General features: G+C 41.1%; 1 protein-coding gene across 8 annotated transcripts in view; it reads left to right on the plus strand.

Annotated features, from left to right (window-relative positions):
• The window catches only part of LOC100651006 (cytohesin-1), a 59030-nt gene that overhangs the window by 22585 nt on the left and 10251 nt on the right, over positions 1-26194 (plus strand). The window contains exon 1 of one of the 8 annotated variants that reach the window (XM_048407224.1): positions 7184-7228. The exons of the other annotated variants lie outside the window; for them this stretch is intronic. Coding sequence (XP_048263181.1) covers positions 7199-7228 — 30 coding nt within the window. The 5' untranslated portion in view covers positions 7184-7198. Of the gene's footprint in view, positions 1-7183; positions 7229-26194 lie in introns of those variants that run through there. 8 annotated transcript variants of the gene reach the window in all.

Genomic DNA, 26194 nt, shown 5'->3' on the forward strand with positions numbered 1-26194 from the left:
AGTGAGACATACATATCGATCTTCTCTTGCTTCGTATGCATACCGCGTATCGACGGCCATTCGGCACCGCGAATAGACCGAAGCGAACTGTGTGACCGGCCGATTCGCGTAGCTTTTAACGCTGCATAGCTTGTACGTTAGAATTCGAAGGTATTTTTTAAGGTATTTTTTACCTGGTGTCCCTTCTTAATCCTTTCACCGTTGAAGTCACCGTACAGTCACACCGGAAAGTATAAACTGTCAAGATTTGTTAGGATGGCGCATGAACAAAATTATGTATTCCCTGTTTTAAAATCCACATAGAGGAAGGGTACATATTAACGAATGGATAAATAACTGTACACGTAAAGCAACTTCTCTTCGAGTTTTGCAACACAATTATCGTAGTTGGGACATGGTCGTTTGAATTCACAGTGAAAGTGGTAAATAAAAAGTAACGAGAGAGAGAGAGACCAAAGCACGCATAACGACGTTAGAAACATTACAAGAATACTGTTATTATTATTAACTTGTTTTCGAGCAACCGATCCTAGTTGCATTAATTGCATGGTACACGTGGTATTGCTTTCTACCGGAGACCCGCGAGCATTTAATGGACGACCCTAATGTCGTTTACTAAACCGAGTTTCAACACACGTGCTGGCCTATCAATTTTCAAAGTACATTTTCTCGAAGCTAAATTATCGTGCACGTAAAAACGAGAAAAAATAGACGAGTAGTGGTAGTTGCGAATCATAAAGAGGACAGCAAAGTCGTAGGAACGATCATTTGCGATTCGAAGAGTCATTCGTCATCCATATTTACAGAACGCTGATGGCTAATGTAATAGGACGATTGAATGGAAATATATTTCCGCAAGGATACGATTACTCGGTTCAAGCCAATGCCGGAACCGAATAAGGACCACTCGGTGAAAGCCTAACTCAACGGACATTCGGGACACTTATCGATTAATTAGGTCCGGGTACTTAAGAAAATTGCAATGGACGAATTTATTGGCGCGTGATATGCCGCCGTAACCCGATCGTGGTACGATAATAATCGAAAAGCTAACAAACCTCGACGACGATTGTTGAATTAATGACTAATGGGTAACTCGAGTATAGAGGTTCCTTCTGGGAATGCGATTCGCGGCTGACTCGGTTCTCCCGCGTGTTTGCACATTACACAGTCGTCTGTCGAACGATTGTACCTATCTACTTTTTATAGCTGTTTCTGAAGGACCGAGAAGTCGATGAGTAAAAACGTCAGGGTTGCTTTCAGTCAGAGCCTCTCTTTATGCAGTTAGGTCTCCACGAGCTGATCTTCATGGTGATCGATCAGTTAATCCATCCACGTAAGCCTACCCTGATTTATTTGATTCGATCAAGTTACTGTGTCATAGTAAACTGGGTTTTCCAAATACACTTTGGTATTATTTCATTATTGACTCGTCTGACGAGTCAGTGAAATTGATCAATTTCGCTTTAACTTTTTGTTAGTTTCTCAATTTCATTAACCAGATACATCGGCGATCTGTAATTTCAAAAGAGACGAATAACTTATTTTTATATGGTTTCTTTATCACAAAACTTCTGTGCATGAAATTACGAAATTCTTTTGGAAGTAAAGTAACGGATGGGCTGCTGATCTTTCTGCACTAATGCGAAATTTAAAAGCACGAAAATGCAGAGAATGCATATAATATGCAAAGATATATGAAATATCTAGAATACTCTCTGTAATATCTACCAGATGAAAGAAATTTCTGTCTAAGTTCCTTTCGTTCCATCGCAATCGTAAAAATACGAATATGCGTAACTAGCCACGATCTAGCGTTAAATATATCCAAGTTAGAACGCACCAGCTCAAAGGGTCAATGAGAATCATCGACCGCTACGATTTTCTCGCGAATACGTTCATCGGTTTAGCTTCGATGAGACACGAGGTGAGCTTTGTGGTTGGAAGAGTAGTAGGTCGGTTGAAGATCCGATACAAAAGGTTTTCGTCCTATTAAAAGGAAGCCTTAAAAAGTCGGAGTCATCGTCCGTAACGCGAGCACGAGTAAGAGAAAGAGGCAGAAAAGCAAAGATAGACATCGAGGACACTTTTATACATCATTTATGGGCTAGCTTCCCTTTCTTTCACCGATTCATAATTTCTGGAGTGTCGCCAGGTCCGCGCGTTCGGCCCTCTTTTTAATAAAAGAAATCTCTGCTGGTATTAAGGCAGTTGGATGCCTTCCAATTACGCTTCTCGCGTCCTCGGCCTTGCTGGACGCGTGCGAACATTAACATCTCTCACGCCCACCGATCGGCTTCAAAGATTTCCGCCGTTTCTGTCTCTCTTTCAACTAATTGGGACATCGATATTCTTCGGATTACCTCGATTTAATGACTCACTGTTAGAAATAAATAATGGAACGCTACCGGTTTAGAGGGCAAACTTTCAACGCGTGGGAGGAACCTCTCTGTTGTAACGTGCGTTTCATTGAGGTGTTGATACGAAAACGTCCGAACGAATCGGTGGAAAACAGAGCCACGCAACGTTCTTTCCATCGATTTGCTATTGTATTTTGATTGAAAATGTTCAAGAAACTACGACGATTAAGAGATTATCGTGTACTGCTTATCAGTTTGCTACTGGTAAAAAGATTAAAAAAAAAAATCATGCGCAGCAGATAGTTATACTCGAGTACCGCTACTATTAGAGATATAATAGCGAATAGTGATAAATATAATGGTGCAGGTGTTTTGCAAGTGTCGCGATGGCGTCTATGAAGCAAGGTTACAGAATCTGGCAAACAGGCGATCAAAGAACGAATGAACCGTAGACGCAGCTGCCGTTGAATATTCTATGTCGTAAATGGTATCTATGAACTCTTTCAGGGTAACGAACGATTATTGAAAAGTCTCGTTGTGACTTTGTTATCGCAGCGCAAAGACTGCTTCTCTCGATTGTAAATTATTTGGAATGGCACAGACATTTGCGAAGAAGATACACACAGCTGCTTTGGAGTATCAATTGCCGACTGTAGTCGAGGCATTGGTCTCGCCATAGTGGTTGGTTATAGTCGATGCCAATAGTCGTTCAAACTTCGAACATCGATCGAGTGGAATGAAAAATGAAAAATTCAGATTTGAGAAGAAAATGCGTTGCGAAGTATCGTTAAACGTTTAAACGGCGGGAAAACTTTAGCGAAATGGTGAACGTTCTAATTTAATTGGAAGACGTAATAACACACAGGCGTCCATTCGACCCGAACTTCCTCCCGCTTCCTTTCTTAAGGCCAAGGACTGTTAACGCTTCCGTTATGACGTGAAATGCAAAGGGCACAGACAAACCGAGTCGTTTGGGTATACACAGAGCTTGGCGGTATAATAAGGCTTGTTTAAGCTTTCCTGCGCGTTATACATACACTATGTTCCTTCGTTGGCGAACTTCTGTTTCCTCGAGACGTACCCACCTCCTCTAAACGAACATCCAGTTCTCCAGGATTTACATGCTTATGCATGTTGAAATGAAATGCACGGATTATACAAGCAACGTTCGCACTCACAACGTTCGTCCATAAACGATCGTTATTTCGAATATGTTTCGTAAATGGATACAGCGTACGCTTTTGTAATAGTAAACGTTGAAATTTAAATTTCATATACCGAAGGACATTTCAAGGTTGTATCGATAAGCATGCTTAAAGGCATGCATAACTATCGGCTTGTGTAATATTGCAACTTCAACGTTGAAATTCAGGTTTTCAGCTTTAACGAAGTCTCAAGATAGTATCGACGAGAGCATTGATTGAAGAAACGTAAAAATATAATTGTAGGTACTATAGGTGTATGATCACTGCAAGGTTCAGACTCAGCATGGCAATTTTAAATTCTCAATTCGCAGGAATACTGGGTTGCAGACAGATTTTTAATAAAATAGTAGCGAAACGCTATAACGACTCTCGTTCGAAGATTTCACATGCGTCACACGTTCTTGCTATACACAGGTAAATTTTCATGCGTATTCTTCGAATCGTTCGTCACTCACGTCAATAGTCTAATATAAGCGTTCGCTCAATCATCGATTGCTCGTTCTATCACTCCTACGCACTACACTAAAAAATATGATAATCTTTTTACATCATACGATATTTCGGTTTCTCTCTTAAAGCAACAACGTGACTACTTCTGAACCGAATTGTTTCACGGTACTGTGAGAAACGTGTATCATCCGGAAGAGGAGGAACCAGATGCAGACGGAAGGGTTATAAATACAATTCGTAAACGCGCGAGAATTCATTCATATCAGCGAGAAGACGAGGTACGAAAACGGTGGCGGAAGAAATCGAAGTTGCGTTACAGGCGTCGATGAATCATTCGTTTAAATAGCACGCGCAAATTCCATCCCTGCAAACTCGCATACCGTTCGAATCTGACGCACCTTTCTCGCACAGAGAACTATTCTTATCGCTGAAATTCGATTGTTCGTATGCCTGCTTTTCCATAACGAAATATAACACGATAGGGTTACTTGAGTAAGCAAGCAAGTATTATATGAAAATTATTAAAGCTAATAAATTATGATAATTACAAATGAGGATACCAATATTAGTTCAAGAAACTTATCTTTGATGAATGATGAATACAAGATATATCCTTGAAGAAACCTATAACCGTCGTCGACTTGTCAATGTATAAGATATATTTCGTTGCTTATCACGCTACTAATAACGAATTAAATAGTCCGTTTTCAAATGCAAATCGCTTAAAAGTTGTTCATAGCCGAGTTTGGTGTATTACGAAGAAAATCGCTTAATTTGATTCAAATAACTTGCTCATCCTACTTGTTCTAACTTTATTTATCCTAAGATCTGATTCGATCGAGCCGTGTTCTCATTTTATTTGAAAAGAAGAAAAAGGAAAGAAAAAAGAAAGACCGTTCGCTGATTATACGTGGTATGCTATTCTTCGCCGCCGGAAGTTTTGCAGTTCCATCGTGAGCGATTCTTATTTCCGTTCGTCAGGATCGTTTCCTTTTGTCCTGATTTGCGTATCCTGCATCGAGCGTATCGCGCTATCAGGTCATAGTGGTTGGGGCAAATTTTATAGCGAACTATGAAACGGAAACGAGCATGTGCGATTGCTTCTATGTATCATCAACGGCAAGGTTAAATGCGACCATTTGAGTATGATCGAACAAACACTTCCGCGAACAATGACTAATTGCGATTTTTTTTTAGCAAAAGGCAAAACAAAGTACTTCCTACATTTGCACAGTTAAAGAGTAATTAATTCTATGATGTAGGACGCCAACTTAGAAAACGTGTCACACCCTCCTCCTACTTAGGGTTTAACTGTTAGGGTTAAAACTGCAGTTGCAACTCGTTATATCGCGATGTATGTCTACGATTGTAAGTTGCAAGTTCGCGTAACGAAGTGGAGCGCTACTTTTAGTTGCGTGTTCCCAAGAACTGAAGCGATTTACGATTTTCTCCTTGTAAAATTTATGTTTGTAAAACTGGTATATATTTCCATCCACCTTTTTATAATTAATCAGATTTCACTCATTAAGCGTATTTTTATCGCGCGTTACGATGCTGCAGCATAACGTTCAAAGATTATCGATAATAGGAAAGCAAAGTTAATGGTAGCTACGATAAAACCGTAATAACCGCGTTTGATAATTTCACTGGCGCAGGTGTCGGGTTAATTACAACAGAGTACACGAACGATGGTTATAATTGAGCGTAGAACGGCGTCGTTGCGCGTTGCAGCGTATAATTTCAATCAACGTATTCGAGCAGCCTTGCTAGAAGGTGAAACCACTAAATTCAAAAGCAAAATCGTTCTTTCTGTCGTTCCAGCTGAAAAAGACGCGTTAACAGCTCGTAATTCCATTAGTACCGTTTTTAATTACCGTGACGACTTGTAACGTCTGCGGTAAGCGTCTCTCCCTCTCTCCCTCGCTCTCTGTCTTTTTCTTTTCTCTTTGCTTTTCTGCGATCAGGAAAAAGTTAATGGGATAACGAGGGCCTCTAAAAATCACATGCTAAAAAATGTGCTACCAGTGGTTATTAGCCCATCGTTATTTCTAATGACATTAAATGTCACAGTGTCACGCTAATGTTAAACGAACTTAATTTCATGCTATTACGACCCATTTACTTATCATCTTGTATTAGGTTAATAGGTGTGAATGTGATTTATACGTACGACTGTCACGATAAAGTTTGAAACCAGTCTTGGCTCATTTTTTTCGTGAGAAGCGATCGTCCGATCGATCTTCAAAGGACAACATTTACCGTGAAACGAAAAACGCATGCATAAAGTATTTAGAAAAAAAAAAAGAAAAAATAGAAGAAGAAGATAAGAGGTAGTTACGCGATCTAATCACTGAAGTGTGTTTCCACGACGCATTTTCCGGCTCCGTGTCCAGCTAGATGAAACTGCGCGCGGCTGCTGACCGAGCGAAAGGGGGAATTCCCTCGTCCTCTCTTCTCTTGTTGCTCGGCCGACGGCCTTGAGAGGTCACTTTACCGGGACCGTTCGCTGAATACCTGGCGAAGAAAGGAACTGGAACGTGGTAGAAGTAACTGGTATTCCGCCAGGGCATGATAATAACGTCTGCGCGTTTCCAACGAGTCGTCGTTTTCTCTCGGCGGAACGCGTATCGTCTCCCTAATTCACGCTCCACGTTCCACCTTGCCTTATCATTCTACGACCATTTATTTTTTATCTTCTCCTTTTCCGCTTCTCTTCCTTTTTTTCCATCTTGTCTCTATTTCCTCTCCCCCCGCCCCTTTTTCATGCCTGTTATTATCCGCCGTGGATACTCGCGCGCTAAGAGATTTCTGGCGAGAAAACGCGAAATACCTGTGTCGCGACATAGCCGTACCGATGTTGTGCAAAACTCGTCGGACTACAAGTTTTTCTTTTGATCGTACAAGTATCTACTAACCGCGCGTTAGAGCCGAATGATGTGCTTACTCTCTCGCTTACGGTACAGAGACGCGCTGTTAAGTGACTCGATCGTAATCCTAAGTCTGTTAACCGATGTTCGTTTTGTTGGTTTATTACTCTGAGAAGAATGGAAGACCGTTTCGATCATTGGGTCTCCAAGAGTTGAGCAATAGAAGAAGCACACCAGGGAATTTAACGCCGAAGGTTTAGCCCGATTTTAGCCGCCATTTCCCAGTATGCATTGGATTGAATAGAAACCGCAGCACATGGTCAACGTCTGGCATCTCTGTTGTGCGGTAAATACCGTTGGTTAGATACAAATCTAGTCTTTGTCCGTTCTTTTTTGTTCCCTCTTCTCTCTGTTACTATACCGAGCATTTAACTTTCAAAGTAGCTCTTGTCTGCAATCTTTTAGAGAATCGTAACAAAAAGTCGTGCGTTCGATTCCATCAGAGTTCATTTACTATGTGCGAAACACATAATCCGGTTAAACTCTGAAACTTGCGATCGTTACAGGGTTTAATAAAAAGGTATAATTAAACAATTATTCGTTAGCCATCGTAAAAGCTAAGATTAATACTCGAGGCGATCGCTGAAAAGAACCGATGTAAAACTTTAGCAGTCAATTTTGAAGACTGCTTTTTGAAAAAGCGAAGATTGCACAGATGATGATGTCCAACTTGATCGAAGTTCATCGAGCCGTACAGTTAGTTACGAAGGTAAAAGGACAATCGGAAAATAAGAAAGAGAGGCAAAGCTGCGCGGACAGTATGGTGGACAAATTGGAAAACTAACCACTCAAGGCCATGTCGAGGGGAGCCAAGAAAGAAAAGAAGCGAGGAGAAGGAGCGAAGAACATTCTAACAGCACGTGTCTTGCACGGTGCTTCTGATCTCGCGATTACCGTGGTGTCTTTTTTTCGCTTAGCGAACCAACCTTTCAAGGACGCGAAACAAGGCTGTTGGTCGTCAGAAAAAATAGCCGGACCTCCTTTTCCTTTCCATTTCGGAGTCGCGGCGCGTAGAGATGCCCGCTATGTAGGTCGTCAAAAAAATGGAACGAAAGTTGGTGCGGTTGACGTAAATACCCTTCCGGCAAGACAAACCGTTTTGAACCTGTATCTTTTTTATTTTGATTTGTTTTCCTCTATTTCTTTGAAACGATGAATGACGATCGTAGTGCGTGGGTTATTCTTTACGAAATTTTTATTGCATCAGTTTTTTAAACACGAATCGTTCATTCATGCTAGTCGTGAAATTTTTTCCCTCTCCGTCTTTTGTTAATATTTCACATCGAAAAGACTCGCGTATTAAAATATATGAATATATCTTTTGATAAATGTTGGTCTTAATACGGAGAAAGTGTCGCGAAAGGACGCGATTCGTACCAGGAAATTTCCATGTCTATCGAGTCCTTTGTCGTCGCCCGTTTGCTCCCTGAAGACATAAAAAAGGGAAGACTTATTCCTGTTAGAAAGATACAAAGAGAGACACGATGCTACGTTAGAGCCATCGCACTTGCCAAGGAGAAAAGAAGTAATATTACGTCAAAGGATTCTATTCTTAACGCGTGGGAAGGCGTAGGCACTTCGTTATCAATCGCAAAGATATATATTACACGGCCGAAGAAAATGAGACAAGGAAGAATAAACGATCCTAAAAATACTGTTAACGGAAACTAATATAATTCATATCGAAGTCGGTATGTACCAAGATCTTCAGACTCGTTGCAGATGAACTTTCAGTCCACTTTTGAGCCGTATAAGCGTGTCACGAACCAGGTAGCCGACTCTCGTGTAACAGAAACGGTGCAGTCTCGTCTCTGGGGGTCTAAAATAAACGTGCACGAGCTATTATTGGATTAAAGCAGGACAGGAAAGGGAAGAAAGCAGAAGGAACGAGCGTCGATTGTACGAGAAGTCACATGTTTTACGAATCGTGACTGGACACGAGCACCGAGGGTGTACAGAAGATATCCCTTCTGAAATGTTGTATAAATATTAATACGGGCTCTTCAGGACCAATACACGTGAGCTAACCTAAGAATAGTGAAAATTAGCATAATAATAGCTTCCGTTATTAGCGATGAACGAATGATAATTCCAAGATAAAGACTCCTTGCTACCAGATATCGTGGTTCTTCTCTTATGATAATAGCCGGGGGATGAGGGTACGTCGATGCGTTCCACAATTGAATATTTATTTGTGAAATATCATTAATATCACGATATCCATATAGACTGAACTGTGCGGAAACTTTTGTTGCAGTTGCAGCGTTAGTTTTTGTTTTGACAGAAGTTTACAGGATATTACGATGGGTTGCGTCCATCATGGCAACTTAACTGGAGAGGAAAGCATAGTTCTCGAAGTCTATCCAATTAGATGCCGCGTCCACCTCCGGATGAATATTCAATTTCGTCGGTATAAAATAACACAGTAGTAATTTAAATACACTATACTTTCCAAAGTTTGTCCAATTGGACGCTACGTTGACCCACCATGAATATTCAATGCCACCGCCATAAAACAACAATAACGATTCAAATACACCAAAAATAGAAAGAATAAAGGATCAAGTATGTACTATCTTTACGGTAAATTAATTATATACCCTAATAGGCACACGAATTTCGCATACACAGCCAGAGCTAATGAATATCAATAGAATCGATCTCCATAATCTACTCTCTTTTCTATGCATCTACAAAGAAATTCCCATTGCAGCTTTACGCCCGTGGCAATCGCGAACGTATTTAGTCGTCCGATTTTAATTAATTTCTTCCATTGTTCATTGCGATTTAATTATCCCTCTGCAATAGCGGACACCCGCATTCTCCGGCATTTATTCACGCGTAGGTCGTGTAATCGCGATACATGGAAATTCGACCTTTGCAGTAGGCCATCCTGTAACACGCGTAACAGACACGTTCCGCATTACACGGACCACGGAGCTTAAAAAAAAATTATCGAACCAAATTATTCATCCGCGAAATAAAGTTCGTTTATAAAAATTTATAAAATCCTCGTGTACCGTTGCACTTTGAAATTTACCCACCGCGTTTTAAACCAGAGGATGATGATAGAATTTTTCAAATTTTCAAATTTATGAATTTTGCTCGCGGTAAATAATGGCTCGTAAACGGTTAGACAGAGTCACACTCGAGGAGAGCACGAAACGAAGCGAAAGGAACCAATCTTGAAAGTCACCGATATCCCTTGAAACACTGGGGAACGTTGGCGAATATCCGCGAAAGTCTCTCTCGAGCGTGGAGACGCGGATTTGTACAGAAGCTGGCTGTATTTCGAGCGCGCGAGGATCGCGCCATGCAACGGAGGGGAGCGCAGAAATGTCGAGCCGCCGCATTCCAGCGACTTTTAACGACTGTAACCCTCTTTTCCTCGACGGTCGAGCCGTTAGCCACGCTCGCGGACACCGACTGAGACACTCGGCTGCTTTCCAACCTCTTTGTACCTTACCCTACGATCGCTTTAAATTTCCTTGTAATTGTCGCGATATCCTGTTCCCTTGGTTCAATGCTTGCCGGATGAGAATGGCACACCGTGTATGGATGGGCGGATGAAGCTTGTCGTGGGTGGTTAGACCGATCGATATCGGACAATGAGTCGACTGTTGGTCTGGCTGAGTTATAATTGCGCGAAAGGGGAAAAGGAAATCGTGGAAATGTTTCGTGTGCACGTTTTCGCGGCACCTCGAGGGTGCTTGATATCTGCCAGGATGGATGTGTTAAGTAAATGTCGGCGGCCAAGCAGGTACATTGTCTGTCCGATGAACGTGATATTCGTTCTGATATTTCGTATGTCCCAGGGGAATCGTAATATCGAAATTCCCCATTCTCGTCATTTTTCTTTTTGCCATGGGTTCTACGTTTCGAATCTCAGACACGTTAAATCTCGTCTAGCGGTGGCAAACGAGTTTTGCGTAAAGTAACGCGACTAGTGTAATGCTAGAGCGTATCAGAACAGCGGATATAAGGGAGGGGGAAGTGACTTGGTTCAATAAATCAGTAATCCGGACTTCCCTTGCCAGAGAATCAATGCCTCTATAATCGAAGGCTCGAGCTCTGCTGTATTCGTAGTTTGCGGAGTATAACAGAATCTCGTTCGTACGAAGAAAGAAAATCTGATTCGATGAACCGGCAATAATACGAAAATTACTTCCTTCGTTTAATCACAGAATGATACTTGGACAATGTAGCGGCCGTATCGGCCTGTCAATAAAGTAGAAATTCATTCAGAAACTCCATCGATTGGTTTTCAAGGGACCACTTTAATAAACAATTGCGTCTTTGTCATAATTGCATTCGTTGATTTCGTGGAAATTGAAAAATTACGTTTTAAAGGTAGTTGGCTAACAGGTGGGAAAGATTTGCGCTCGTAGAAACAATGGTTTCTCCAGAGGACAAAAAGGAAAAGAAAAGGATAAAAATCGGGTTCGTTGATTCGCATAAAAACGGGTTGGTTTGAACGAGGTACGGGTTTTAGTCGGTTCTTTGCGAATGATCTACGCTCTCCTTTTCCGGATACTCACAAAAGAAAACACATGTAGGTCAGGTCAGGCCTATCCGAATGCGTGTTACGGGCTTACCAAACGGTTAAGACAGACGTTATTAAAGATTCAGATCTTTGATGGAATCCGTCGTGCCACTTTGACTCACGCTACAACTCTACGTTTTTGTCCCATGCATTTCGCATGGTGATTCTTGTACTTTGCTTCCGCGAGTGACATGATTAGTTTGACACAGCAGAAAATACCGAATTCGTATGTGCGCGTAATATAGCCAACGGAGAAATCTAAATCGCGCTTACAATTATTAAAAAAGATAGTTTGCAGGTATTTATAAAAATCTTAAAAAGAACGTCTCCGCTTCCTAACGAAAGAAGTTTTCTTCTCTGCGAAAGAAACGATATACGTAAACGCCAGAATGCATGGAGAATCGCAAGAGTCAGCTTTTTATTTTGTTTCTCTCCGCTTGGATTCACAGATTTAGATTCCTTTGCTATAGGTGCTGTTTCTGACCGTGGTTGGTATCTGTTGCTGGTTTTCGTTCCCCCGAGTGCGTGGCGCGACGATGTATTTCAATTCGACGCGAAAGGAAATCGCCGCGTCGGGTCAAAATACGAGGCGATATCTGTGTGATGACTTGGGGCGGAAACCGCGCATTCCATCATCGTGTTTTACGCTCGTTGTCGTCGTGAAAAACGAACACACGGCTATCGATAGCCAGCTACATTTATCTTCCTTTCCATGAGGTTTGCACCGTAATTCGATAGAGGTAAACTCCGTGGGTTTGAACGCTTGGGAAAAATCAGGGAGAAGGGAACGAATTTTTCATTTTATATTTGGATTAACGAATCGAATAACCGATAAGTAGATACATCTTAGTCGTACAAAAGTTGCTGTTTAAAGGGATGTTAAGCGATCGGAGTTCCAAGAACGCGGAAGCTCGAGGCTTGCGTGTTTCTGACAGATATCTTGCTTTTCATTTTAGACGACTTAACTAGCTCAACAGGCAAGGCGAGCATTGATCTTGATGAACTGGTCGACCTAATCGAGCAGAGATACGTCTTTCGTCGTTTCTAGTAAATTTCGAGAATTATCCACGCACAAACTGGTTGAACATCGAAGCTCCAATACAGAGATAGCTTTTACGTTACAACAATAAACGGAGAAAGTTTTCAGCGATAAATTTTTACGCTCGATTGTCATCAATTACATTTACAATCACAATTAGTTGTTTATATTTTTCGATAATGAAATTTTGATAAATAAAATTCAACTTTCACGACCTTAGGATTACGGAAGATAATGTTCAAGCATCGTTTTGTTTCAAGATCATGTTGCGCACCGAGTTTTCGATCGATAGTACATCTAACCTTTACATCGTTACTTCGTAGAAAGTAACGTTTGACTTTTTACGTTAGCGTGACAATACGGTGTGCGTTCAAGGACTACAGACTGTAACAAGAGATGCACGAGAAGATACGTTATTTTCATTGTGTTCTCTCTACTGTGTCGGTGCCACGGTCAATCAAACTTCAATTTTCTAAAAGTTTCTCTCCGAGAAGTATAGTATCCATTCTTGTTGAACGCTGGCTCTGAAACTCTTTATATTCATCTTCTAAAATTTCTCCTTCAGCTTCTGTTTTATGTCAAGCTCACAATCTAACCGCGCATGGGTGTAACCACCCTTGGTAACGCTTACCCCATACACGTGCACAGGCACACGTCAAGGCAATTTAGCCATTTCAGCCACTTCGCCGCGGGCACGTTTCAAACGCTTAACGGCAGAAAGGCTAACGCTAAATCATTCGTTAGAAAGTTTACGAGTGTACAAACGTTTGCAATCATTTTCCCTTCGAGAAAGAAGCATCCGATCGAAAAACGTAAAAGCGTGTCGGAATCGATGGTCGATCGAATGGAAAAATTCCACGAAGGAGGATCGGTAGTCGTCTTCGAGATATAAAATGCATTTACATTACAACGTTAAACGACATAATTAATTTAGTCACGAAATCTTCTCGCACGCTTTTCATACGTCGAAACTTTTGGAACTTCCATTTCCTAGTAATGCGGCAATTTAAATACAAGGATTCTCAATTATTCAGAGCAACGTGTATCGACAACGATATCGAAACCGGTTTATCCACTCGAATCATCTTCCCAGGGACAAGAGGACGAACAAAAATTTGTTTTAGATCTCGTGCGGAGGCGGAACGAAAGATGACACAATACCTGACATGTTCTAGTGAATGAATCGAGTAAATGGAATAGTAAAATGTTCAGAAGGGGTGAGTTTCTTCGTCGAAAGGAAATGTCGTGCCAAACACGAACGCAACTGCGTTAAATCGCTTCTTGCTTGCACCTGTGCCAATTCGACGGATATTCTAGTAGAATGTCACGAGGTCGTGCAGAGGACAAAATAGTTCGCGAAGATGTTTCGAGAGCAAACACGGCTGTCGCGTCGTTGTAATTCGCGTCGTTCCTTCGAAACGAATCGTTTATCCGACTCGTAGAAGTTACGGGTGAATATTTTTGTGGCCAAACAGAGTGTTTGATATTTTCTGCCATGTCTCGGCCTTATGAGAAATCTGAGGTCGTATGCGAATTATGTAACGCGATTAGAGTCGGTTCGATTCTTACCCAGTCTTTCATCGACGTTTCCTACGTAAAGTTTGAATACAAAGGGTCTTTCATTTCGTCCTCCAACAACAGAGGTCTCTTTTCTAACAAGAACAATTTCACTCACTTATTTGTATTTCATCTGTACTCGATGAACAAGAAGAATACTCGCGAGGTCCCTGCGACTATTTTTTTTTTGATATGTACACTCAAATTATTTCAGACCAATCAACCTTCGTTCGTTATAAAATGGTACACAAATTTCATCTTAATGCGTGTCTAAAGCCCCATCATCACCGTATCTCTGCCTCGTCCTTTATTATTCGTTGAATTCGAGTCCCTTATCGTTCGATCCTCCCCAATCAGTGTCTCTCATTTCTGAAGGAACATCGTTTCTCGTGGTTCACCGATGAATCGATAATTCACGACTACCCGACTGATTCCTGAAGAAGCTTCCCATAGGAAGTAGTTCGCGCAAGGAAAACGATTTCGTTGGTTGTCCCCGGTGGAAAATAGCTGGTATTGTTTCCGACATGTCAATGGGAAGATGGGAAAAAAGACGTCCTCGATGCAGATTCCCCGAGGCCTTTGGTCACGTATTGTATACGAGAGCCTGGTACTGTTTCCTACGGAAAAAGTATCGAGGAAAATGTGAAAAAGGAGCCAGCCAGACTTCCTTTCTGGTTGTCTCACGCGCGTGTGTGTGTGTGTGGGAATCCGCTTCGACGACGGCCAAGAAACATCTTCCGGTAGACTTTTAACTGGCATGCTTTTTCGTTTTCGCAATAATCCGAACGATGCTCTGGTTTTACCGTGTACGGAACAAGAGGGATGGAAGTAACGAATATTGCGTGGAGGTACGAATTCCTCGAAACGAGGATGCTGCTTTTGTTTGCCGGACTTTTAGTCGTAGGCGGTAGACATTTTCTTGTATCGGACTCGGCAAGTTTGCCGAAACTAAGTTGAAAACGGTAGCTTTGCGAATGAAAGATTGCCTCGCATTCTTGTTTATCCGATTTCTCTTTTCTCGTTGTTACTTCGGTTTCGGAGTCTTCAAAGGCTTGCTTCACGAGCAATGTATGTGGGTAGTGTTGTTAGGAGAAGTAAGCTTCGGTAATTCTACGAGCAGAAGTTTGTTTTCGCCATCTGGTTGGGCAGGTTCGATCGGCATGGACACGTTTTCGGGCCTCATCGCAAGCAACAAAAGACGGTCGAGCGAAGCTTTTCATTTCTGGACGATTAAACGAGGGCTCGTGATTAAAAGCACCGCTCTCATGTGGGTCAAGTGATCGGGTACACAGATCGAATTCGCGTTCGTGGAAAATTCCCAGGTCGCTCGACTGCGCTTTTTTCTTTTTTTATTCGTAACTTTACTGCAACAAAATTCGTTTCATCTAAATTCGTTTCTAACGCTGCAAGATTTTGAAAAGCTCTTTGCAACATTGTTTTAAAAGAAAAAAAAGGAGAAAGAAGAGGGAAGAATATAGAAACTATCTAGGAAAGAGGTGAAATGTAAAACAGCTTGGAAATATTTGTTCTTTTTTTTTTTGTTTCTTTTTTTCAAGTACAAGTGAAACAGTAGGTAAGAACGCAATTAGTGCAGTGCATTTAGCTGTGCAACGAGGTTTTCCTCGGACTCTGCTCGACCGTGTTTCTTTCCCTCGAAAATGAAAGATACGGTCCGCCAAGATGAACTGTAAACACAATAAAGGAGCAAGGGAGAATAACGAGAAAATGTAAATAACGTGGTGAACGATTTGAAGCAGATGCATCCTGAGATGCAACGAAGAAGAGCAATGTGCATCGCTATGAGCACACACAGGATGCGATAAGCTATATACTCTCATTTCCTTTTCGCACAGATTGTGGAACCTCGTTACGTTCCAGGCCTGTTTGCTTCGATAACCGATTGCAGATAATAAATAATACGATTTACTGAAAAACGAAGAAAAAATGTTTCGCTAAAAGCTAATCGCGGCAACTTCGTTTGATCCATTATTTTAATACTTTCGACACGAAAAATGACTATAAATCATCGATCGACGAGATTGTCGACTCGACAATGTGGATCGACTCAGTGGGTCGTCTTTTATTTTATCTGTCAAACAAACGTCATGACTGTATCTTTCTTTTTTTGACTTATTATTCATTTAGAGGTTGTACATCGATTAAGCTCGCATTTAACGTAAACATCGAGATAGAATCCTGAGAATTGCACAGCCAGACAAATTGCGATTAATCTGACGATCAGTTGCCGCGATTAATCTAACGATCAGCTGCCTCGATTCGCGTAGCCGGCGCAACGACGTTACACGTCGTACATATGTATGTATTTCGTTCGATATTATGTAAGTGTTTATCGCGAAAACGACGATAATGCGCGCAGGCCCGCGCGAACATCGACGTTCGCGAATGATTCATCGTTTTGCGATGTTCCTCTATCTGGAAGGGGCTTAAAATGCAAATTGCCATCGCATTGAGCGCGCGGTCTCGCATTGTTCGACATGGGAAAGCTGAAAGACATCGGAGTTTAATTTACAATGGTTAAATGTTAAATTCCACGAAATAATAATGGGAAAAAGCAACGGTATTTAACAGAGCCAACCCTAGGAATTTTTCGAATTACATAAATTACATTTACAGTTTACATCATCCTTTTAAAATGGCATTTAAGTTATTCATTAACGTCACAGCGAATCGTATTCGTTTTATTTATGTTGGAGAATTCTTTTTATCTTTTTTGAAAATTCGAAATACTCCACTGATACGAGGTAAAAGAAAAATGCTGGATAAGAGAAAGGAAATGCGAGTTGATTGCGAAGCAGGACAGTTCATAGTTCAGAGAGATGGCGTCAACAAAGCTTCCTGTGTCACGACGGTAGTTGATTTACCGTGGGACGCATTGTCACGGACTGAATTAATTGACGGGGTCAGGTAAGGACTGCCGTTTGTATTTTCTGTCGATGATGACAAACACGTCTATTAGCAATGCTAACCACCATGCGACACCTTGCACGATCGCATACCTTAGCTAGAGGTTGCTCGAAGCGTTATTTTCGTTGGAACGAGCGCGTTGTATATTTTGTCTAACGTTCAACGACGACTCCGTTGATTTAAACGATATTTATTCTTTCGTACAAGGTGTTTTAATATTTGGAACACCGCGTATTAGCTCTATATCGTATCTGGCAATATTCCCACAGTATCTCGTTTACGATAAAATATGGAGACCAGGAAGGAAGATAAGATTAATTTTATTTAAATTGTCAATTATCGCGAATAGATCAATGGAATCGTCCATTTGATTCCAGGAAACAATTAATTTAACGGAGATTAGTGGGAAACTAACTATCTCAGATCGTAAATTCTAAAGAGGTCTAAAGCTTTATGAGTCCATTGATCGTAAAGTTAGAAAGATCCTTGGTTGTTTCGAAGTGAACCTCCTTCGAGTCAGTGGTCTTGAAATTCCACGGTTAGGATGAAACAGATCTTGGAATTATTCTTAATCCTCGAATAAGTTATGAGAGTAACATTAAAAAATGATGGTATATAATAGTGTACGTTTTTAGATACGCTCTGCTAAAAATATTCATATAGGAACAACGAGGTAAACGTGCTGCTCTCGATTCGCTCGAAGAGAGTAATTCCTTGGGTGAAGAGGAGAGGTCATCGTATGGTTGATTAATAAAAGCTTCTATGGGGTCGATGTGTAAAAATAAAGATCACCCTCGCGAGTCGAGAAATAAATAGCGCATGCATGTCGTTTAGGTGAATCAAATGGAGTATGCTCCGCTGATCGACGACTCCCTCTCTCTCTCTCTCTCTCTCTCTCTCTCTCCTCATTTGCGTGCGATTACTCGCAGTAATTTAACATGTTCGAACCAAATCGAAAGTCGATATCTCTTCTCGAATGTGAACGTTTTAAACAAGTTGGGAACAGGGGAGGAAAAAAAAAAGAACGGGATGAAAAATTCGAACAAATCGGTGCGTTTAAAGAACATTGGACTTAAAGAGCCAGTCACCAACTGATCTAATGACGAATATAGTGCGAAGCGGTGTTATTTTAGAAACGGAGAGTCGGCCGTAAAAGTAGCAACGCGCTGCGTAACGGGGTTAACAATTACGTTGTGGCGTCTCGACAAGATTCATTAGAGTTAAGGTTAAGGTTCATTAAACTCGAACCGCGGTGAAGAAGTCCATGGGGCGACTTTACTACTGGGAGCTTGGCAATTTTTGCGATAGCATCGTTAAACGTTCCCATGTAAATTACAATATACGATGCGAACCCAGTGGCTGTTATGCGCGATTTCCCGCGCTGTTCTTTTAGCCTAACTGGACGTTTCTTCTCTCGTTTCGTCTAACTGCCTTCTTTTTATCTTAAGACATTCTAGGTAACACCGTCGATTCGTGTGAAAACCGAATACGCATGCCACGCTCCGTTATTCAACTTGCAAATGTTCACTGTCTACAATTATCGAAGCTTTTCTCAAGCTTTTCTTATATCATTCATATTTCGAACTAACGATAACTTAGAATATATATCAGCTGCGAACATGAACCTGAAACGCTCTTTTCAAACACCCCCATCTTCTACTTCGACAAAAATTGAACATAGACGCACAGCCAATTACTTAGATTCTCCGAAACAATTTCTCCATTGAGGAGCGTTCAGCACCGGATGGCGGCGTCGAATCCAGTGGCCGCTTCATTGAGTCGCGCGCGCTTACGCCCTTGAGTCGGTGTTACTCAAGGTCGAATCGGAAGGACGATCGATTTTACCGGCACAGAAGCATCGAAGCTGCAGACGGTTGGCATTTTCGCGTCTGGTCTGCGCTCGGTGTATACAACAGATACCGCGAGAGAGAGTCACGCATGTTTTCTCACGCATCGACGAGAAGATGGCGTGGAAGGACGGGGCCGCGTCGTGGCCGGATGCGGAGCCGAGAACGGACAAAAGAAACACGGCTGCATAACAGACAATACCACTCTGTGCCGGCACAGACGACCAACGTTATTGTCCGTGACTCGCGCTATATCGCCGCGACCGCCCGTTAACGAGGTCCATCGAAGACAACGAGAGCCCACTTCCGGTCTCCCTGCCTTTTTTCCTGGCTATACTGCCACGAGCAAAGAGTTCTGCGTCGCTGATGCGAACCAATCTCTTCTTCGTCTCCTTCTTCTTATATTCTTTTTTCTTTCTCTCTCCTAATTTCTTCGTTTTTTCCCCCTCGAACAACCGTTTCACAAGAGGGTCGAAGACGAAGTGGACTGGGTCTCTGAAGGTTTGCGATGTTGTCAAGGAGTAACGCGATCGCCTCTTTAACGCGATGTGCGCAAGAGTACAAACTTGGCAGAAGTTTGCCTGTCTTTCGTTTATTCAAGTCAAGGGTTTGTCGTACAGGGTGGTTGCTGGTTGTCCTGCATAGTAGGATTTTAGATGCATGATAGGTTTTGGGGGAAGTTTCCGTTTGATATTGAGGATTGGAGGTTGATAGGATTTCGTTGAACTTCAAACGAACAATTCGATTGCTTGTTTTGTTAACGAAATATGTGTTTTGGAAAATTCCCTTAAACGATCAGTTTACTTGTGGAAAGAAAAAAGTTTCTTTGTAGCGGTGCGTCCTTTCCTTTTCTATCGACTATTTGCAGCTCGTTGAATAAATTTTCTGTTAAATTGAAGATCACCCGTGATTACTATTGATGTTACAGAGTAATTAGAAGATTATGCCTCTGTAATACGAAGCAATTAAAAAAACACTATTTGTGTGAAGCGAAAACGTTAGGCGAGATAGAAATGTTATTGCTACTAATTAACTCTTGCATCGCGATTCTTATTCTCGAAGAAAAGGAAAAGTAAATTTAATTCGTCTAAATCTAGAACGGTGAACTGAGGGAAAAAAGAGCTGGCGTTAAGAGCGAGGACGAAGACAGTTGGAAATACGATTAGTTTGGTGTGGCGTTGCAGAAATTTCAAACCAAGTCAAAAGGGCTGGTCTCTGTATAGGAGGGTGAAGTTCTTCTACCTTCCCTCTGGGACATTATCGCCCCTCCGATCAGCCTATCTATAGGAAAAGGGCCACACCTTCCGCAGACGTAGCAATGGCTTAACGACCGAGGCAGCCGGTCGCGTTTCTACGTCAATGTTTTCGCTCTTTAAGTCCCTGATACACCTCAATATTCATCGTTGCTTTACTCGTTTTACCCTTCACCAATAGTAATAGTTACGTCAGTCATTTTTAGAACTATCGTGAACTATGGTGGTTGTAAGTAACAGCAGGAAATTTAATGAAAGAATCATTTGCGGACAATTTTTTAAGTAGAAATTTACCATTACGCGACGTACACTTTTTACGCGACAGATATTTTCTAGTCAAAAACTTAAGGTTCGAAATACTTGTTTTTCTGTCCGTAATTCTTACGTACCCTTATTAACCCTTTCGATATAGTTAAAGCCTACCATAAAGATAGGTCAGCTTGAGGGTTTCTTTTCCGCCAGTAAACATCACAAGGGTGGCTTAGCTGTACAACACCCTCCGGGTAAACGTAGATGATATATCCTTTATTTAGAATCATAGCTTTCTTTTTAGATAATCAAATTTATCTAGAACGATCTAACATATACAAAATTTCAAACTTTTTTTTTCTTCTTTTTTTATTTTTTCTTTTTTTTTTTTTTTTGTTTAAATGTTTTTAAACTTGATTCGAGTTAACAAATAACTTCCAAAAAAAGGGTCAATTTACCGGGTGGTTTCAGTGATAGTCGTATTTTTAGTTTCTTCAAAGTGGTCGTGGTAAAAATAAAAGACATGCCTCGGAGCGAGGCGGTGAAATTTCTTTTTCCCCGCGAACGAACTGCCGATCGTGGAACCTGAATAACAAGTAGAGCGGCGTAAAACGCGCTTAATACGGTCGGTGTACTCAGGACAACGTCTCCGACCTCCTCCCACCTCTTTTCGATATTACCGAGGGCTGGCTGCCTCCAGGAGGGTGTATCGTGTACACAACTCCTGCTGTTCACCTTTGCACAGTTACCTTTCGCGTTCAAACAATGTTTCTTCCTAGGTTTTCTTTCTCTCATCAAATTTGTCTAATGTCTAACGCTTCGAATAGCGAGATCTACACAAAATAACATCGTGCGTTTTATCTTCCTGCTCGATGTAATTAGCGATGGTATTAATACAATAAGTTTGCGAGCTATGCAGCTATAATTACGTTAACGCTTTAGGTTACGTTTGTTGTGAAATTGTAAATTGCACATAGTCATCGTGGACATTAACGAACAACGAACATAGAATGTTATAGTTTACGAAATGCGACGTTTCAAGGAATAATTGATGTCGAGCTCGTTCTATCGGCTAAATATTAAAACGATGAACTAGTACATGTCAATTCTTGACATCGTGGAACGTGCAAGTGTCGTTTCCAATTGATTGATTCGAAATTTTGAATATAATAATGTATGAAATCACGGTGGTGATAAAAGTTGTAAACATTCGTGAGATATGTATTACGATCAAACGCGAATGAACGAATAAAAACAGGTTAAAAAACGGATTACCTAAATTACTCTAAACTTTTTGCCAAAAAGAAAAATGAATAAATACTTGCTACAAAAAATTGATGATTTGTTTTCGTGTTGGAAATCAGTGAAAAAAAAAGAACAAAATAAAGTAAAATAAGATTGCAGTTGAACAAACGATTTAACTACTTGGAATATTTAAACGTGAAACACATTACGCCGGTTTGCATCGTTTTCCTCGACGGGCAGAATAAATATTTTACGATCGCGTGTTCGCGTCGTTTTCCAGGGCGACACTGGTGAAGATCGCCAGGATATCGCGCGAACTACCGCGTCGTTTGCACGTATCCATCGATTTTTTCTTCCATCCTTCCATTCCCGACAAAGCCTTCGATACTCTTCACTCGTCATTTCGCGACCAAACCGACCAAGGTTTAATCTTCGTCGAGACAGAGAGGATGGATATCGAACGCTCTACAGTCTACCGGAAAGCGACCGATTGTCCCTCGCTCTTTTCAACGCGAAAGTCTCTCGCGTTTCCTTCTCCTTTTCATACGATTCTCTGCTTTCTTTGATCGAACTTCCACGTCTACACGATGAACAACTCTGTGAAAAATATTGGAATCATTGTTTCGATGCAGGATTATATTGCGGCAGAATTGTGAGAATTGGCCGATTGTAATTGATAAGAGCGAATGTAGTCGTGATTAAAGTAGTATAATATCATTTAGGTCGTCGTAAGACGCGACACGTATATGAGACTTTTGTACAAAATTAATAGAGACTGCTTATAGTAGATGAAAGTTTATCCATTCAGACGAGGTAATTGTATGCTTCTTTGGTTCATTTTCGTACATTTAGCTGGTTATTTAAAAGTCTAACTATTATGATTACTCCGAGAGAAAAATTCAATAGCTCGAGCTTAGACCAGATTATTTTGTTTCGATGTTTAATAAGGAGTTTAATTAAATCTTCCACGACGAAATTGCACTGTTTTCTTAAAAATCTATTTGAAAATATCGAAACGCGTTTGCTCTCTTCCAAACATAGGTATCGAGTCTGACCCGATTGCATCGCCACACAGGTCGAAGATCTCTAAGGATATCAGGTAAATAATTATACCTATCCGAAGCCGTTTGCTCTTCAAGGTCTTCCGTTAACTCCATTGCATTCGACATTCGTCGCGTAACGTCGTCTCTTCTTCATTTTTCCCAACATTAGTAGCTTTTCTCAACAACTCATATTATCCATTGTTTTACATTCTACTTACGTAAACCTGAACGGTGCACGAGTAACGTTTCACCGAACAAATCCAAAAGAACTTTCAAGAATATTTTTCTTCTCTAATTCGATCGTAATATTTCTTCTTTTCGTTTGACTTTCGATATTTGTCTAGACCATTGAATTATTCGAAGCGTCCGCTTCATATTTTATAAGCGCAAACAAGCTTCCGTTGTATCATTCCTCTGCTAACGAAATTTCGATGTCAGGCTTTCATTGACAAGTGTCCTCCGACAAAACGGACGTTGACGCGCTCGTAAACGCGTGGAACGCGTGGTGAATGTATCCGGTTAAAAATAAACTGTACTTCCTTGGGCGTAGGGCCTCGATAAACAGCTTTTGGACGAACTGGCTGAAAGGAAGTGGAAAATTTACTCCGGCCCCGGGATCTGATCCCCGACGAATTCTCTTTCCCCCGTTTCTATTATTCCGAGCAAACAGCGCGCCCGTTGTTTTCCTCCGTTATTACTCAATTTATTGTTTCATATTTCGGATTTATCATATTTGCGACTAATATTTGATATTAAAATAGATGCCTCTATGTACAGTATACTTACGTTGAAATGATTTCAGTAAGCAGAAATCGATACATTTTGTATAAACAACTATACTATTTTTGTATTATTTAATAGTCTTTTGATATTCGCATGAAATCGTAGTTTTATAAACATAACTGAAGAAATAGAGTCTAAACAGACGTCTGTTCAACAGGCATATTTTGCGTATTATGTGCGTATAGTCTTTGCGATAGACAGTGAAAATACGTCATGAAATATCGTAGGTTATTTTCGAGCGAAGAATTCTTTCTTAGTCATCAAGTTTAGTAACGTTTTCTAAACCTTTATTCGTGTTTTCGGCTTGAGTCATCGTGTCTTTCGTTCAATCGTTTGTTCTAAAACCTTTTCTACTATATCAGGAGCGACGATCGTATCACTTTGGAAAATTCCTTACAATGTGGTCGAAAGTATCGAGATAGAATCTTTCGAAACACTCAAAAATCCGATTAGCATTTGTAAAAAGGCGATCCTCGTTTGCTCTTCTGTGCATATATCACAACAAATAACTTGCTCAACGAGTTACTTTCTCTTAGCAAAGTTGCACAGCGATAACCAGACGTTTCAAGCGCCGGCTAACGGAAAAAGTTAATTCCCCAGTTCGATGCACCCACCTTATTAAGTAATACATTATATTATAAACACGCACAATTAAAACCGACAGACGGCTTGTTATACCTTAGCACGCAACTACCAGCAGAACGAAAGACAATACCGCAGAATTCCTTTCGGTTGATCGTTTCACGATCGTGAATCGAAAGTTATCGCGGAAAAAAAACAGAATAAAGAGGAATTTTCATGGCTCCGCGAATAAAGATTCGCGCTCAATTAGTTTGACAATTTCTGGAAATCGGGTTAACAATTCAATGGAGGAGGGCAGAGAGCGAGATCGTTGAATAATTTCCTCGCTTAAGCATTCGAGAAATATCGCGCGGTTCTCGCGAGAAAGAAAGCCGACCCCGAACATTAATTAGGCCGGATATCCTTTTGTCGGTAATTAAGCAGAATTTATCTTTCTGCCGTACGAAAGGGCAACTTTTTCTTCCCCTTTATTTCTCCGTCTTCTTTTTTTATAACAAAAAAAAAAATCATGCTTTTTCGAAAAGTTTCACGGTTCTTTCAAAACGGGAAAACCGGAAGATTTGTTCTCGATGGCTGTCAGAGATGCTCATTGTTTGAGCGGAATGAATCCGCGGACGCGAGAGCAAAAGGAGAATCGCTTGTTTAATAAAATCTCCGGGATTGTTACTCGTTCGAGTCTGTTGTTAATTAAAAACTTACAAGGGGTGAGCGTACCGCGAGCAAGAATTCAATGAATAGAATATCTCGCGGGAAAATTACATTCAGAATTCTATATTAATATTTTCTACGCGCGATCTTCTCAGATAAAATTTCTATACCGCGCTGATCAGTTGCACGAGTAATTAAGAGTGATTTGAAACTTCAAACTAAAGATTTATACGTGAACTTCGGTCGTCGTAAAAATTTCGTCTTTCGAACGAATTCATAATTGGTCGGCATTCGTGACTCACCCTATTACGACGATATTAAATTTTGATGCAGTTGAGAAGATACTTGGCAAGATCGTGACGCCTCAAGCCATTTTCCAAGACGTGCTCGCGCTCAATCACGCTAATGCCTTCGTTAAAAACCTATTTTGATCTACAAAGAACTCATCTATTTCACTTCTCCTAACGAATCTCGCATGGCAATTGCCATGGGATTGTAAGATCTCGTGTTCGCTTGTACTTATCGAAATACGAATATTCAGCTTGAAAATATATCCGCAACTCTGATCAATTATTTACATAAGTTCTTTATCGAAAAACTTGTCAGATTCAAGGATACAAGATATACCGGGCTAAGATGACCATCCTAACAAAACAGGCATTGGATGGGCAGGCAAAATTTGCAAAGATAAAGAACTTCTGGGTGGATAAATGAAACCGAACCGACAGATTTCGAAGTTTCCTCGACGCGATATCGTAACTAAGAGATGTGACTGAGTTTTTCCGGAAGTGTCTGATTCCGGATTAAGGTCGGAGGTGGTGCGTTCTGAGAGACGGCCGGGTCAAAACATAACCGTGAGACACGCGTTCGCGTACGACACCGTGGAAATATTATTCCAACGTTTCTTGTTTCAATTTTTTCTCTTGTTCACCTCGACGAATGAAAATGTACGCTCGTTCTATTGTCATACTACGTACACACATCGCGGCTTCTTCTCTTTTTCCTCCTTTTTGTTCAACGTTACAAGAGATTGTGTTTCGCCTTGATTTTCGTAATTGTGATTTTCCGGCAACGCTGGAGCTTCGGCGTGGAATTATTTTCTGCCACGGAAGGTCGTTACATCGTGTTCGATGGGTAATTAAGTAGAAAAAGTTGACACGTATTTCTATCCAATTCAAATGTCGGTCGGGAAAGAAAATGAGAAAGGGGAGCAAGTTCTCGTAACGCATTCGATCGATCTTGTATTCTTTTGAAAATTAAGCTGTTTTGCAACGTATTCGTCGAGAAAAGTCGATAAAGTCGAGCCAATTACGGTGCAACGGTCCAACGATTTTTCGCTTCTTTCGCAACGATACGGACGTATCTAACTAACAATAAGCAAGACTACCACTTGGTCGGTCGAGCACTTTCGATGATTGCGACGTAGTTTAGCAGCTCGGAGAAGGAAACAAAAAAGGACACCGGAATCCGCGGCATGCCCTCCAAATCCGGCGCGTACAGCGGGAAATACCGCAGAAGGAAATTGCAAACGACTGGTA

This window comes from Bombus terrestris, chromosome 7, assembly GCF_910591885.1.
Source record: "Bombus terrestris chromosome 7, iyBomTerr1.2, whole genome shotgun sequence".
NCBI lineage: Eukaryota > Metazoa > Arthropoda > Insecta > Hymenoptera > Apidae > Bombus > Bombus terrestris.